This window comes from Cariama cristata, unplaced genomic scaffold (genome assembly GCF_000690535.1).
Source record: "Cariama cristata isolate BGI_N322 unplaced genomic scaffold, ASM69053v1 scaffold42449, whole genome shotgun sequence".
Taxonomy (NCBI): Eukaryota; Metazoa; Chordata; class Aves; order Cariamiformes; family Cariamidae; genus Cariama; species Cariama cristata.
Genome location: NW_009635970.1, coordinates 1 through 17,954, shown reverse-complemented (window position 1 = coordinate 17,954; position 17,954 = coordinate 1). Strand labels below are relative to the sequence as shown.

At 41.6% G+C, this 17,954-nt stretch overlaps 1 protein-coding gene across 1 annotated transcript; it reads right to left on the bottom strand.

Moving 5' to 3' along the window:
* Nucleotides 1–505: 505 nt before the first annotated feature.
* DSCR3 (Down syndrome critical region gene 3) lies at nucleotides 506–15,971 on the bottom strand (the record flags this gene model as incomplete). Its single annotated transcript, XM_009707729.1, has 7 exons — nucleotides 506–662; nucleotides 2,294–2,446; nucleotides 2,781–2,931; nucleotides 8,128–8,202; nucleotides 10,734–10,814; nucleotides 14,386–14,535; nucleotides 15,828–15,971. Coding segments are annotated over 7 exons (837 nt in total), but the record flags the coding sequence as incomplete, so codon positions are not given.
* Nucleotides 15,972–17,954: the final 1,983 nt, after the last annotated feature.

The window sequence follows — 17,954 nt, the reverse complement described above, 5'->3', positions numbered from 1 at the left end:
TTGGACTGGGGGATCTCCAGAGGGCCCTGTCAGCCCCGACTGGTCTGGAATTTCACTTTCATCTTGCAATATTCATCCCACAGCACCACCCTGCATGGTTGTAGCACCGTTTATTTTACCTTCAAAACCACTACTCAATATTATATTACAAATCCCATACCATCCCCCCCAGTGTATACACACCATGTATAACAGGACTTTCTAGGTTTAAGAGGTCTTTAAAGGGTTTTGGAACAAGTAGTACAAAATGAAGTAAGGAGAGAAACTGTAGAAATAGAAATTGTAGAAATACACAGAATCATTCCTTCAGGATTTGTCTGAGAACTACCGGGGAAAACATAGTGGTTGAAGTCAGGATACCTGAGACAAAGCTAGCTGGACGGCTACATCCATGTAGTCTATCGCAAGGCAGGCAACGCCTTACCAAGATTTCTAGAGAACCGAACGCAACCGAACACCAGCAGGGAGAAGGAAGTGATGTGTTTTCAGTTAACATAAGACATGGATCAAATTTTACTTCGCCTCTGACAAATTCTGTCCTTTTTCAGTAAATCCTGAAGTGATTTCTCCTCTGGCCATTTACATCCTGCAGAGCTTCAGCGGAAAGTTCTCTGTGATGAGATGATCGTCATGCAGAAGGACAACAATGTTCACTTCAAACTCTGGAAGAAAGAGCAGGGGTGAGGGGGATAAAATATACAGAGTTCCATACGAACCTGCATTGCTGCTGTAGGATGCTCTCATACACAGCAGTTCTCTTCCAAGCTGTTTCACTACCCTGGATTTTCCTGCAGCAGGGATGAACACCGTACTCCAGGCAGAACCTCACCACGCGCATCCCTGACCTCAGACCATTCCTAGAGAACCCTGGCTCATTCTCACCTTTGGGATTCCTCTGGATTCACTTCCCCATCACTGAAGAGCTATGACATACTGTCTTCTAGAGAAGAGGCAGAGTTCAGACATCTAAAATTAAAATATTTTGGGAAAGACGCCTCACACCAACGTGCAGTGTTCAGAAGGACGTTAAGTGGAAGAGTTAAGGGAGCAGGCTCCTCTCCTGCTGTCAGCGTGTAACAGCCTCAGAACCCTGCATTACCTATGGCCTTAGGAAATTCAACACCAAAACCCAAAATACCTGCGCACTATGAAAAAAAAATTTCAAAAGAAAAATCTGCTCTTTTGATATATTGTTGTTCAAGACAAAAATCACGATCAGATCTATAATCAATCCTAAATGGAGGCAGAATAGAGAGTCAGGTAGAGTTAATAAATGAAGGGAACCAGAGATCAAAATAAAGTGAAAATAATTGTCCTTTTTTAGAATCTTCATTAACTATATTAAGACTGTTCTTATAAATCAAAGTAGACACTACACTAACAGTAGCCATTTGCCACTGTAAATTACTGTTCAAGAGCTGGAAATGGCAAAAAGTAAAGAAGAATACTACTGTGGGGAAAATCACCGTACACAGCAGGTGCAAAAATGCTCTTGGGGGACCAGATAAACGGGTGGACAAAGCTGAAAGTGTTGTGCACAATTGTCCAAGATAGAGAGCAGAAAAGCAGGAGGGACTTCAGTTGGGAAGGATCCTAAAGGCAGGGACCTGTAGCTTCAATCTGATACAAGAAACTAAAATAATAAAAAAAAGAACCAACAGATTCCAGCAGGATGAAGGGAAGAAAACCAGGCTAGCAAAGAGAATTTTTGCAGTAATTATTTGAACAAGTGAGGAAAATCCAACATTTCAGGTGTTTGTTAAGGAAAATGTTAGAAGCGGGAAGGAGCAGCTGGTGTCAATCAAGAAAAGCCAAGTCTCAGCCCAAGCTTACTGTTACTGCTGAGTCTGTGCAGCAGGAGGATGGGAAACAAAACGGAGAGGAAATGGAAAGAGAGGTTTTCACTGGTGACGATCAGAAGGAAGGGATCATCTTGGCATTTCGTTCTTGGACTATTACTCAAGTGTATTTCATCACACATAATTTTTTGGCAGAAAAAAAAATTACCTGCCATTATGCTGCTTCTCCTGTCCCTTTACCATCTGATTCTATTAATCAGAAGTAGCTCAATATTTGCACAACTGGTTTTAGTTACAAGTATTTGGGCTGTCTTTTCTCAATCTCTATGAAATCCAGCAGCCTACAATCCTGTTCAGGGAAACAGATGGATGTCCTTGGTTCTTCCTGCAGTGCTGTCGGCGATTTATCCCGTTACCTGCCAGAAGCTAAATCGAAACTAGAAATTCACCTCGGATGAAAGACAACACCGCAGCGTAAAGTCCTACACACTTACCGACTTTGAAGTTTGTCGTTTCCAAGGTAGGGCAGGTGAACAACCTGGGAAACACCATGTATATAGGAATGGGCAGGCCCCTGCAGACGTCCCCGTCGGCAATCTGAATGTTCTGTATCTCTGTGGCGTCTCTGGCGTAACCTTCTGCACACCCTGGTGAAAGTGGGCAATTGAGAGGGAGAGGAAGGGGAAGAGAAAGCAGTGGCCAAAGTTTACAACACAGATACACCAGGGTTTGGAGGGAGGGATGCGAGGGCAAAACATTTTGCCCTTTGACCTGCAAGTTTTCACACTGGCACTCAGAGTTAAGGGTCATAGAGATTATTTCAATTAATGTTTGGACTGTTCCACCTGAAGTGCAAAACAGTTTTTTGCAAGTCTTTTTAATTATACAGCTTTTAACAACCTTTCGTATTTAAGCTGAAGGAGTGCAGGTGGTAATTACTGCAGCCCATTCCGTACTCCTTCCATTCAGAGAGAGGCTTACCACAGGTTTCCACACGGACTAACTGCAGCTCAATACTTTTGACTGCAGCCTCAGCATTCTCCACTACCAGCTCCCCGGTCAGCGGCTGGGTAATGATACAGTTGGTAGAGCTGAGATGACCTCTGATGAGAAATTTTGGAAGTGAAGCTCTCTGTAAAGATTGGCAGGGAAGAAAAGAGAAAGGAAAAAAAAAAAAAAAAGGAGTCACAACTGTAAGAGCAGGCTAAGAAAAAAAATACCTTACAGGCAGACAGTCATCAAAACACATAGGAAATCCCCAAAAGTTGCAAAGTTAAGAACTTAAAAGTTCAGAAATGCCTCATGTACCTTAAATGACTCTTTAAGTATGCATCCTGACGCGGGTGCATTAAGATATCCCTTACGACCCTCCCCCTTGACACGCAGCCCCCCTACCCCTTCCATCCACAGGAGTACTTGGCTGGGCTGAACTGACAAAACGTGGCTGGGACAATTAACGTAGTCGGGAACCGCCAGGTGAAGGAGGCAGGCTGGCAGGAGCTAACAGCACGGTCAAGTTCAGTCAGCTGGCAGCACTCCAGGGAACGGCATTCCGGTCCCGTTTGGTTACCGATTACAAATATAGTCTGCCGTTTCAGTGATTTTCCCACCTTTTTAAGTTTCTCTCTCATAGCCACTACTACTGAAGACAGGCATTTAAAAATCTTTGTTTAATGCAAGATGTAGTATACTGCTTATGTACGAAGACACCAATGAAGGACAATTAATAAAGAGCTTAATTTGAATACAAGATCACACTTAACTTTCAAAATGCTATTAACAGCAAGTATGTTTCCATAAAAGACCAAAGCAGGGGGTTCGCTCCCCCTGCCCTCCCCTTTTTTGGGCCAGCAGGCAGCACAGATATTCCCTGCCAGCAGAGAAACTCGTATGCCAGAAGCTCCAGTGACATCTCCAGTTCTGGCAGGAGGCTACTGAAACAGTCAAGTTTTCTACCCACATCTTCAGCTCGTATCTTCACCATCCAAGTTTCCTCAAACTCTGTGAGCATCCTGCTCTGACCTTCCCCTTCATTTGCAAGCCTTGTTCTTCTCTCCCTCCTTAATTTTTTGTTATTGAGATCTTTGATGTTAGTCCCTACCTTCCAACCATCTGTTCCCACTTGCTTGTGGCATCCGATTTCCTTGCCCATGTAACTGATTTTTCCCTTCTTCCAAACCAACTCTCCTGTCGCAAACTTTTTTCTCCCCATCTGTGTGTTCTGCTTCTTAGCCCTGGCTGCCAGTAGCAATGGCAGAGAAGTTCTCCTCAGCTACCGCTCAGACTGTTTCACTCAATACCCAACACCTCCATGGAATTTAGCTGTTCCACCCAAAACAAATCTTTGGGGAAAATAAAGAGAGAGGAATTTTCATGTGTTTAGTAAACGTGACCTCACCCGGGTATTTGCTCCTAACTTAAATAACAGAAGGCACATCCCTGACAAAACCACCCTATGAAATGTTGAGTCCTAATAATCTATTAGTGAAATGCTGTTTGACTGTATGATCCCTTGCAGGTTCTTCTCACCACCACTGTTAGTAAACACAGACTGACTTCCCTGCTCCACAGGGACATCGTACAGCTATTCCCCAAAGTACAGCGGTCAGGAATCTAAGAGACAGAGATAAAAGGAACTTGCGGAACAAGAACTCGAGGCCATTTTCCTCAAGCCTAGTCTCCGAGACTTGGTTTTTTAAAGGTGCACTTTCCCTAGAGCCTTACTACTCTTGTCAGTACTCTTTGTGTTTTAATCCTAGTTAGGTCTTCTCTCGCAGGACCTATCATTTACACTCTCTTTCATAATCCCCCCAAAAATGAGAATCAATAACATACCAGCAAATCTATCCTGGTTTTTCATCTAACCTCTTTGTGCTCTGCTTGGCTACTGCAAACCTCCTAATCAGTTTTCTAGTAGTCGTCTAGAAATTATAGTTCAGCCACAATCTCCAGACAAGCAGAGAACTGAAATTTTAGTATTTTAAATATACCAAACCAGTGACTTTATCTACCTGTCCAGCAGGTAGTCACTTTAGGACAAGAGGAAACGGTCTCAAGTTGCGCCAGGGGAGGTTCAGGTTGGATATTAGGAAGAACAACTTCACTGTCAGAGTCGTTAATCATTGGAACGGGCTCCCCAGGGAGGTGGTGGAGTCACCATCCCTGGAGGTGTCCAAAAAACGTTTAGATGTGGCGCTTTGAGACATGGTTTAGTGGGTTTAGCGGGCATGGTGGCATCGGGTATACGGTTGGACTTGATGATCTTTGAGGTCTCTTCCAACCATAACGATTCCATGATTCAGATCCATACGTTTTTCTGAGACAGGGCTGGGGGGAAAGCCACTGCTTCTGCTACCATACACATTCAATACCATTCTTTAGACAGCTCCACAATTAAATACCAAGATCTGCTGGATCAGGGCTGTCAGCAGTTTTAGGATCTACTTTTGTGGTTATGTACTTGCAATAGAGAAAGGCACAGGGTCTGCTATTAAACTTAAGAAAGAGCTTTTAATGGACAGGACTCCCTCCTTCCTCATGATGTACGCCACTGAGTCTTGGCTAAGCCAATGAGTAGAGTATCCAGATACAGAAGAGAAAGAAGAAACAGAAAATAATTTATATGGAAACGTGGATCATAGGAAGAACAGGATGCTGAGAGCTTAGTATTTTGCAGTAGTCTCAAAAGTAATTTTACCACCAAGAATAGTTATTACAACCTTGTATTTGGAAAAACATGTGCTTTCAGCGTGCAGCACTCTCCAGAGACACGTGAGGCTGCTGGACACAACCTGCCCATCCTCTAACTCAGCTGGATTTAGCGTTCAGCCATGACAGCTGGTTGGTTTTCTAGAATCACCTCCCTCACGCTTAAGAACGGTCTGTTCCCACATGCAGAAAGTCAAGCAAAGGTATGAAGAGACCTGCGTGGATGAACAAGATGCTATCGATAAAATCATAAAAAGAGAGTATAAAAAAGATGAAAGTAGGGTCAGGTGACCCAGGAGGAACATAAAACCCCTACCCAAGTGTGCAGGGATGGTTTGGGGAAAGCCAAAGCCCACCTGGAGTTAAATCAAAAGACATGAGTGGCAACAAAAAGGGCATCTACAAGTCTACCAGCCGCAAAAGGAAGACGAGGATAAATGTCAGCCTGCTACTGAAAATGGCAGGGAACCTAGCGACAAAAGACATGAAGAAGACAGAGGTACCCAGTGTCTTCTCTGCCTTGGACGTTACTGCTAAGATTTGCCTTCAGGAACCCCAGGGCCCTGCAAGCACAGGGGAAGTCTGGTGCAAGGAAGAGTTACCCTTGGCAGAGGAGGAGCAGGACAGAGAACATTTTTAAACAGACTGGATGTACCCAAGTCCATGGGACCTGATGGGACGCACCGACAAGTGCTGAGGAAGCTGACCTTTGTCACTGTGAGGCCCATCTTGATTATCTCTGAAGGCTGTCATGAACAAAGAAGGTTCCTGAGGAACAGACGACAGTAAATGTCACTCTTATCTTCAGTTAGGAGGAACCGAGGAACTATCGGCCCACCAGCCTTGCCCCAATCCCTGGGAAAGCGGTGGAGCAAATAAACCCAGAAGCCATTTCCAAACATAAAAAGGACAAGAAAGTGACTGGAAGCAGTCAGCACGGATTTATGAAAACAAAAATCATGCTTAACCAACCTGATAGCCTCCTGTGATGAAATGACTAGCTTGGGGGAGAGGCGGAGAGGAGCGGGTACTGTTGTTTATGTTGGCTTCAGCACTGGTTTTGATACTGTTTCTCCAAACAACCTCAGGGACAAACTGATGGAGCACAGACCAGAGGTACCGATCAGAGACCGAGGTGGACTGAGAACAGCCTGAACTGCTGGACTCCAAGGGTTGTGATCAGTAGCACAAAGTCCAGCAGAAGGCCAGTCACCAGTGGTGTACACTGGGGTCAATGCTGGAGCCAATGCTACTGCACATCTTCCAACGATGGCGTGGATGACAGGACAGAGCGGATCCTCAGCAAGTCTGCAGATAACATGAAATTGGAAGGAGTGGTTGGTGAACCAGATAGTTGGGCTGCCCTTCACAGAGACCTCAACAGGCTGCACAAATGGGCCCGCAGCATCCTGACCTGCTTTAGAAAGTGTTGCCAACGGGTCGAGGGAGGTGATTCTCTCCATCTCTTCAGCACTAGCGAGACAAAACTGGGGATAGTGTGTCCAATTCAGGATGTCCCAGTATAAGAAACACAGACTTACTGGAGCAAGTCCAGCCTTTGCTGGATTTGGCCATGAAGATGGTTAAGAGCACGTGACGTACAAGAAGAGGCTGAGAGCTGGGACTGTTCACCCTGCAGAACAGAAGGCTCAGGGGGATCTCAGCAATACGTATAAATACCTGATGGGAAGGAGTAGAGAAGATGGAATCAGACTCCTCTCGGTGCTATCTACTGAAAGGTCGATAGACTATGTGAATCGAAATAAAGGGAAATTACTTTGTAAACATTTATTTATTTTTTTAATCCTGTGAGGGTCGTCAAACACTGCAACATTGCTCAGTGACTGCAAGTCTCCATCCTTTGAGATACCAAAAACGTGACGATACATGGCCCTGAGCAACCCGCTCTGAGCAGAGGGGCTGGACTAACCAATCTCCAGAGGGCCCTTCCAACCACAATCATTCTGTGAGTATGTAGAATAAGGTCAACGATAGCATGAAACATCCAAACAAGCTGATTAAGAGGTCTGTTTTGAGAAAGAAGTGGAAGAGTAGGTCTAAATTCAGAAGTCTGGGACTAAGAGCAATGGGAGACAAATTGGGGATGCAGAAGGGAGACCTACAGCAGGAAAGTAGTCTTGTTAACAAAAAGAACACAACAGGAAAATCAGGAAAAACAGAACACAGGTTTCAGTGGGCAAACAGAAACCAGTGTTCAGAAAGCTAAATGACCAAGACAGCTACCAGTGTACATAGAGGCTTCCCAAAGCCACCTGGGGCTGCAAAGGCGTAACCAAGTATCAAAATACATATTTTTAAACGATCTTGGCTACACATGGTATAGAATCTCTTTCCTTGCTTCATTGTCATCTTTCAGTCAGAAGAATAATAAAAATGTTTAACCATTACTGAACAAAGTTCCACCTTATGTTAGTCACCTCTATCACAAGAGATCAGGCAGCATCACTTTATTGCTCACAACAGTAAAAAAGGAGAAAAGAAAAGAAAAGAAAAAAAAAAAGAGTTGATTATCTGCAGGGCAGCCTTTAATTCCTCTCTCATCCTCACTCAGAATCACACAAGCATTACATTTAAAATAAAATAATAAGAAAATCCTTACCTCTTTAACATTTTGCAAAGTTTCAGGAGTAATGGTGAAGTCTACTGGGCTTGGCATCAGTTTCCCTTTCTGTGACTACAAGTAATGAAGAGTTAAACTGTCAACTATGATTTACAAAACACACAGAGAGAACATTTTAAGACAACAAAGTCAAGGAAGTGTTGGATGTGTTAGTTTTCAGAACTGTCTTCATACTGAAGGTATGCATCTATGTAATAAAAAACCCTGAGACTTCCTGCCTTTTATTAAATACCATTATGATATTGTCTAAATACAAGTCACCGTGCATCACAAATCTGGATTGTAGAACAGAACTGTGTCAATTTTTGGTCACTTTGTGTTTGCCATTGCAATAAACCACGAGAAGCTCTCCATTTTTAAGTTTTTGGCTAAGCTCTGCTTACACTGAATAAAAATGGAAAACAAAACCAAAACATGTGGTTGACTACTGTAAACCCCCTGGAAAAGAAGAAATACACTACCAATCTGAAGCATATGGTATGCTACAGAAAAAAGTGAAATTTCACATTTCTGTATTTACAAATAATTACATTTTATATGTTACTTGCAGTGTTTCCTTTCATAATTAATACTTAGTAAATCTGGGCAGGGGAGAGGGGGGGAGATTATAAATTAACTTGCTCCACTGCTTCAAATATGTTTTATAAACTCTCTCTCCTTCTTGTTATCTCTAAGCACTTTGAACTCTTTCCGCTGCCCTTTCAGTAAGAGCTCAGCTCTCCTCCGCCATCCTCCTACTCCTCCCAGGAGGTCCTCGGCTGATGGAATCTAGTGTAGCACTGATTTAATGGGCTGAGCGTTCCAGCTTTAGCTGTAAAATAAACACAGGTTGGTCCAGGTTAGCTTTCCACACTGGAGAAGCCATTTTAGGGGCACGTTATTACGGTTCTTCAGTAACTATTTACACCAGTTATCACCAAACCAAGAATTAAGTCTTTCCGTAAGTGGCTGACGGGGTCCTGAGCTCTGCTGAGATGGCAGCCTCCGCTCTGCATCAGGAAGGCAAGTTTTCCTCACCATTCCCCCACCTCTCTCTCCAGCCTTATCTCGGGGAGGTGCGCTGTCTTCTCCCTACGTATTTGGAGTAAGTGGCCAGCGCAGCATCAATTATGCGAGACCCAACTGTATGTAACTGGGAGCTGGCAGAGCACACCACCACCGACGGGCTTAACCTGAACTTAGTTAGGATCTACCCTCACTGCTTAAGAATTCAAAATAGCTTCTGCTGCCCAGCTGTAAGATGGAAGATATTAGCAAAAGATTGACTGTATTTTCCCATAAATGACAAATTCTGGCAAAGAATAAGGTTAAGGGAAATGGTACATTGAGCACTGACAGTGAGAATTATACGTTCAGTAAAACCTCATTAATTCACCCTGACTGAGAGATTCATGATTTACTGACTTGTGATCTAAGAAGTGCTGTAGTGGGAACAAGAAATAAAACCAGGAAACTGCATAATATGTAATTTGTTCACTATTTTGACAAGTGTGGCTTACTTACATTATAATAATGGACCAATACAATGTAGCATAATATATTTTAGAAAATAATGAAATCTTACCAACAGGAAACTTCTTTATAGCACCTAGCTAAATCTTTAAAAAAGGTACTAAATCTTTTAAAAAGGTACTGTTGAACTAAAATAACATATTTCCACCATTATTCATAAGTAAGACAAGAGAGTCTAATACTTTATCGTCCTGTTAAAGTTCAAAGGAATGATACAAACAGTATGTTCTAGCAAGTTGTGGGTGGAAGAAGAGGTACTTAATTAGGCCGGCACAGCCTGTACTGACACTGGATGCTCTGGACATACATTACAAGTCAATATGAACTAAAACCCAACCTGATACATGAACTTCAAATAACAAGCAGCAAAGCATTTCTTGTGAGACAGTCAAATCTCATCCCACAGTGATATTTCCACAGGAGGAAGACTGTCTCTATGTTGCCAATCGCGGGATGTGGATATTTGTTAACCTAGTTATCTTTGCATATTGCCAACCATGAGCTTACTTCATAGCAAAGGTGATTAAGCTGACAAGCTTCTTATTTCCAACTTGATGCAGTCCCAACTTTGATACTTTGAGTCAGGGCTTTAAATCATAATTAGCCATCTGAAGAACAGAAATCAGGTATTTTCTCTTCACCAACGAACTCCCATTTGTAGGACAGGCATGGTGGGTACCTGGAATCTTTGGCCAAGAAATGCTCAGATAATCTGAAACAGTGTTTAGAAGAACACCATAATATTTATCTAACCACACCATTGATTCAGAACTGAAAGGATGAATACGAGAATAAACCCAGTGCAGTATAAAAACATCTTATAATCCAAATCCTTGTTGTTTAAATGGAGAGATGCGTTATTCCAATTGCAAGCGACTGACACCCTAGCTCTTCTGGATGGGTTTGGTTTTTTTGAGGCTACCTTCCTTTACTCATACATATCCCATGTGTTGCTATTACAAATTACATGGTTTTACTTGGTTTTCTAACCTTACTGCCAAACTTCACTTAAAGTGGGGAAAAAAAAAGAAATAAAAATCTCACTTTGTATAGTTAATGCAAACCAGACTTACCAGTGAGTGGACAATGAATTCACAAGTCTTAGTTAGGTCTTTTGCCAGCAGAGAACGTCGCATATCACACCGCAGGGTATACTGGCAAGAATAGGACGGCAGAGAAAAAGAAAAGAGCCTTAGTTAACATTTCCCCTCTCTCTCAACTTTTCATCTTTTTATTGCATATGTGCAGAATGTAAATGATGCCTTAAATATTAGGAACAGTAACAACAGATTAGTAGGCACTGTATATACCAGTGATGGGGAGAGGGGAAGGAGAGAAGAGGTATACAATGATTTTAGATGCTCCCAAATGAAAGCTAATTTTTCTTTGTGTTTACAATCCCATAGTCATTTGCAAATGCTTTACATATCCTCTGTGTCACCTAACAACCTGTGAGACTGAGGGACCAATTCACTGACAGAGTGGTATCTTGTATGGCTTCAGCACCCAAGTTACATTCAGTTAAGAGTGATTAACGAGATTGCTTTTCACCATCCTTTGGATAAGCGATTATCAAAAAGATACATCCACAGCCCCTCTACTTTTAGATTCAATCTTACAATGAATTTAACAGCGCCAACAGTTGTACGAGTATTTAATGGGGAACTGTCTTTAACCATATGGCTGAACTTAAAAGCAGCAGCGCACAGCAAAGTCAGGCATCAGGCAACAAGGTTAATTTTGCTGTTCACCATTCAAAAACTTGCTGCCTATTTCCTCCCCTTTCTCCCCTAAAAAGGGAGCCAGTGACTGAAAAATAGCATGACCTTGGTTATCACAGTAATCGTACGCTTCAGCATCTACAACATAGCCTTTCAATGTCCTTACAAGACAGGGAATTTGTTGGGGTGGGGTATTTTGTTGTCTTGTTTTTAATTCCTTCTTTACAGAGAAGGAATTGGCAAAATGAGGTACGCTCAGACTAAGGTTTCATAACTTCTAGTTCATGGTGTCTCTCTGCACAGAACCTGAAAACACGTGCAAAAACGAGAGCGGTGAGCATCTCTCTCCCCCCATCACAGACTACGGTTTCCACTGAAGTCGATCGCTGTCGAGCAAACCTGCTGTTACTGCGCTACACTTCACCCAGCCCAGGGACCACAGTACAACGAGGCTGCAGGACCACCCACGCCTCGCAATTCGGCCCACAGCCTCCCCATCAGGGTCTAATTAGAAGGTCTCTGCAGGAGAACAGAGACTTGCATCTTGATATCGAACCCCCAGCTAACACACTAATACCTACGTCAAGAAACAGAGGCTTGCTTTTAAACTGCACAGGAGTCAGACGGAGGTCTAGGAAGCATTTCTTAAACAGCACCTTTAGTTACTCAAATGAGAAAATAAATAGGTAGTATACTGTTTGTAGTCTATTTTTCCATTTCTTGATCCGGGCAGAGAACAAATATAAACGTGTTAGAAGCAAATAAACTCCTTCCTTTGATTTATTTAAAACTAACAAAGTATTTTTCAGTACTTCAAGCCTGATTTTCCAGAAAAGAGACTTAACGTTCCCCAGTTTCTATCTGTTTTATCAGGTATCAGTGCACCTTAAATAACCTTGGGAGAGTCTACATCTTCCTCTTCAGAGAGCAGGACTCTCAAAGGTTGGCTGAAATCTAATGATTAACCTTTTAATCACATTTTATCCCCAGCTTGTAAAGAGAAGCTACATAGATGAGAGAGGCAATGACAAAACAAATATTCACCGTTAAAGAATACCTTAAACCAACTGATATTGATCATAGAGAAGTTATCTTCATTATGGAAACTAACTCAACCAGTTTTGCACCATGTTTGACATACCTACCACAAACAACAGATGTTACATTAGGAAGAAAGCCAAGACTGAAAAAAAGATATGGGAAGTACTTAAAAAACCCCATCTGAATGTAGACAAAAAACAAGGAAATTTTTCTTTTAGTTACTTCTGATAGGCTAGTAGGTGGGGGGTTTTTTGTGGGTTTTTGGTTTGTTCGTTACTTTTTTTTTTTTTAATCCCAGACTGTAATAAGACTTCCAGTTCAGCTAAATAGCTAACAGTTTCATATTCGTCATCAAATCCAATACTTTCATCAGTGAGCTACAAGGGACAGGGAGAGGGGGGCAGTTTTACAACCCAGTGATTCTTCATCAGCACTGGTCTGAAAATTTTTGCATTTAGTGGTTCCTTCAACTTTTCCCTTGAAGAAAAAAACCAAACCACCAAAAAAACCACTCCTCAGTAAGAAAAAGCATTGTCTAACACAATATTTACATTCAAGAGACAGCTGAAGACTTTCCCTCGAAAAAAGAAAACCCCAAACAAACCAACCCACCTATGGTAAGACAATTTTTAACCAAAAAAGGTCAAATTTCAAAATTGTGTTTCCACAAGATTCTGTTACAAGCATGTAGTACATACAGATTTGGGCAGGAAATGTTACTACTCATCTCCACAGGAAAGCAAACAATTCATGTTTTTGGAGATGCCAGAAGCTCTCAACACTTTGGTTTGAGTCTTCATTAAGAAATTACACATTTGAACAAAAGAACACGGTGGTGCAGGCTTTTTTCATGAAGGAAATGGATGTTGCTGTCTACAACATAAGGAGGGATCAGATATATGTCACACCAGTTCTGACAAGGTATTTCAGGCAAGACATCTTGTTACTGTTCATTTACACCGTCATTCTGTAAAGATTTACTCCATATGGAAGGCCTGAAACAATAAGCGATGGGAAGATTTCCTCTAGTTAAGAGGACGCTTCACACAAATGAATACAGGAAAAAGGACTCTGAATGCTAAGTAGCCTTGTTCCTGTAGGATTTATCCCTGTGTCTTAAAATGGATACGGTCAGTCAGTACAATTAATTTTAAATATTTAAGTATTATTAGCAGTAGTTGGTTGTCCACTGTGCTAACAAAGTCTGAGTGGTACTAAGTTAACGGTACACACACTTGTATGTGGTATGTACTACTACACAGATTATCTACAAAATGCTAAATGCAACTTCTTTCACAATAAAATCAGAACTAGACGAAAACATCACCCTGTAAAAGAACTGTACAAGATTTAACAAGCGTGGCAAATACATTTTAACCTTTCTCAACCCAAAGCCCCTCTTTCCAGTATGCTTTTCATTCCCTCTTGTACATCCCGTGTTACATCTCATCAGTTTCATTACCATCAACTATTTCCAATGAAAAGCTTAAAATTGCTGGAAAAGAAAGGGGAACGCACATAACAATTTTTTAAAAAGAACATTATATTCATGGGATTCTGAGACCTTAGAATGGTTCCTTTGCCACAGTTAAGAAGTGTTACCACCTGTGGAAATTGTCGACTCCGAGAAACTGGAACTGAAAAAGGCAACTAGAACGTGCCTACAAACTAGTACTTAAAAGGTTAACATGTATCACAATTTTTAATCTTAAGTTATATCTAGAAAATACAGTAGACACCAGAAGAATGCTGTATTAATAAAGGGAAGCTTAAAAGCTACTTACTTCAAAGGATCTCTAACTCTCTGCTCATTCTCCAAATTGAGAAAAGAAAACATTGCACTACGAAAACAAAATTTTATCACAAAACTTTATTCTCTGCTTCCATAGAATAAGCGATGCTTTGAAATACATTCTGCAGATAACAGAAGTTCAGATTTTCTTTACAGATACGACTGCCTTACCTGAATATTAACAAAGACACCATGATAGGTCTCGTACAGAACTTTGTTCCCCTTCATATGCAAAGGAAATTCAAATGGGATTTCTGTCTTGCCACTGGGAAGTTTACCTGGTTTTACCATTTCAATGGTGCTGTTAATAATCTGAATAGGCTGCAAAGATAAATATTTAAGAGAGTTAGGTTGAAGCAGAGTGACAGCCCCATCATTTCAAGAACCAACAACATCCACTAAATTCTAACAGACTTCCTGAATTTCCAGAAATGCGGGTGTTTCTTCAAGACACACAGCTCCAGTCTTACAATGAAAATACATATTATTAATGATTTCCTCCAGAAAACAATTCATGATCTATTTTATTGTTGTATCATACTAATGACCAAACATATTTAGAGAGCTAAAGAGCACAACCTCAAGCACTTTGGAAAGTGGAGCTCCATGTTCTAAATTACGGCCCTCAATAGGAGCAGCAGAATCAACAAGTCTGTGTGCCAGCTGAGCAGTCAGCCCTTCCCTCCGACCTTCTCCCAGGCCCCTTCCCACCCTAAAGATCTGTATTTAGGGCGAGTCTCTCACTGGAACAATGGTTAACTATGAATCCACTGGGGAAGCCTACTTGAAGATTACACTTCCTTCCCCTCTGGAGTTTTACTATTATTTTTCCTCTACTGGACAGGAATAAGAAAATCCACTGCTTCTACTGTTTTTTTTTCTGTTTTGCAGTCATTCATGGGCAGATTATTCATACTGTAAACTAACTGTGATACAACTGAAGACTTTAAAAGGCCCTGCACTGATGCTATCCTGACTTAAGCAAAACATTTTGCAAATGTAGCTATATTGCCTCTAGACAGAGCCAGCCTTGCTTCCATCAGTACAGCCACGTTCATGGGGAGCTTGAGATAAGGTGCCCTGCTAGACTCCAAACCCCACACTTCCAAACCCGGGGAGCAGCACGGAGACCTGCCCGGAGCTCCGCAGGCAAACTGTCTGTGCACAGCCTTGTACTCTACGGAGCAGTCTGTGCAGGTCCTGTATCATCCCTAGTAACACACGACCTCAATGGCCTCTCCAGAAACTATTGTGATAGTGACTGATCTGGCACAAAAGTCCAATTAAACCCAGTCACTTTAAAAAAAATAAAACAAACCCACACAATTCACAATTTATTATTTTTCTTTAAATCATGGTCCTTCAAAGCGTCGTTTCTGGACGATGCAATTTATGTCACTGTATTTCAGCCCTAAAGAAACCTCTCCAATCAGCGCAAGTTCCTCCCCGAGAAGGTCATCATACATCACTAGATAATGCTGAGCATTCCTCTGCTTTCCATCATTTACATACCATGAAGTGCTGTAACTATCTGAGAGCCATTAAGGAAAGATTTAATTTGAGAAGAGAGACAAAAGTTTTCTGCTAAAAATATTAACCTGCACAGGTCTTACCTTGACAGAGTTATAGAAAGCCTCGAACACCCCCACACTTTTGGCACTAAGCTGCAGATTTACTGATCCTTCCATCGTTAACGAGATACCTTGGTGCTGGACTGTGTCCTTACTTGTTATGACCACGACTCCAGAAAGAACTTCCTAATAGGAGAAAAAGACAAGATGAAAACACTTGTTTAAATAAATTTCTTCTATAGCTGTTACTCAGACAGCATGCTGATTTTCAAACTTGAGAAAACTGTTCCCAGAGAACAGTCTAACCTTGCCAGAAAAGACAAATATTGATAATGAAAGCAATGTGAGGAAGAGACCGCTGTACTTCTGGTTTGTTTTCTTTAAAAATATTCTTCTCCTCCTTGCAGAAGTACTAATCCGAGCTTCAATTTCTTTCCAAAGTTTCAAGATCTTCCTTCTCCAGGAAGATGAAGGATATCCTCATAAACAACTACCAGGTCAGCTGGTAACAGACTTCCATTTCACGTGTTCGAATGAAATCCCAGGAGGAATTTTTATATGAAGAGTGGGACGGTCAGCCACGGGAGATGGAAGAGAAGGCGTAACTGTAAAAATGACGGCCGAGCTGAGGATAAGACTCACCTCAAGAGTGGAGTGGAATAGATTTAAAATAAATAAATACATAGCTGTTATGCTACACTAGCAAATTCCACGCTACATGGGAAATAGTTTAAGAGTGTATCTGAATCGAAGACGCACGTTGTATGGCTCAAGAGATGCATCACGTATCCCATTAAGAATGCTTTGTCTACAGAATTGTATTTGCACAAGAACACTGCATCTTGGAAGTATCAGCTTAGAAGTTCTAACACTGAAAAAAAAAAGATTAACTGCAGGAGAGCAACACACAGTTCATTTTACATACCCCATAGTTTATCCTTCCCCTCTCCTACACCGGAGGATCCACTCCAATCCAGAGTTCCACGTCAAACATTCACACACAACTGGGAATAGCAGCAAGTGATTAGAGAACCTGAAGAAAGTTCCTTGGGGCTAACCTTCTCTTCTGCTCAATGGTAAAGCCTTCTACACCTTCACCAGGCTTGCAAACTAGACACCAAACTACAGATCACTCCAACCAAAGGATAATTCAGACTGCCCACTCGACACTCGACCAGTTAAAACCAGTCTGGTTATGTACATCTGACAGACGCTAGTTGAATTTTGCCAGCCTTTTGTCTTTACTACTGGTACAGGATGACAATATAGAAAATGGGTCAGGCGGTTGAAAGCAGAACAGGACAGCAGAAGAACATCAAGCATCGCAACGAAGGCTGACACGCTGCAAGTCTGAAAAGAGGACCTGCAGCAATTGGGAAATGCCAGGAACAGGAGGCACAAGCACAAAAGGACAGTGAAGAAAAGCTGACCTAAATACTGTACTGCTTCGCTAACAGGCTTTAATTAGTACAAGCAATTAGGTTATTGCTTTGAAAAATGAGTACAGCTGAACTATAAGAAGCAAGGACAATCCTGAACATACGAACTGCTTTAATAAATGAGAACAGTCTCCCACCACACAGCAACAACCTATTCCAGAGCTATTGCCTACATACTTTCACACGATAAGGGTGTATGTATTTGGGGCAGAAAGGAGAAGAATGACTTGAAGTTAAAGATGAATTTTTCTTATAACATTCAACATCTCTTAAGATAAGAAATGAAAAAACACCTCAAAACCATTCTCTTAACAAAAAATTTTAAAGGTGACTAGTGTGAGGGAGAGGGAAGCATCACGAAAAAGATGCTGTAATATTTACTTGAACTGTTCATATGCAATGAGATTATATTTCTGCTTGATGGGGGGGAAGTCGGCTGTGTCTTTTCTGGAGAAGAGCTACTTTGTCCTTTTTTGTGTAAAACCAGGGTCCTCTCTAAATACAAAGCTGTCAGTACCCTTGTCCTTCTAAAAAGTACAAATCAAAGAACATAAGTTTTCGAAGATGTTCAAATACTTACAGTTAGCACACAATTTATGAGAAAACTTTACTTTTGCAAAACATTTGCAAACATGTACCATTTGTAAAAGTTCTGTGGAATCACAAAATCAAATGGTTTGGGCTGGAAGGGACCTTCAAGACTATCTGGTTCCAACCCCCCTGCCATGGG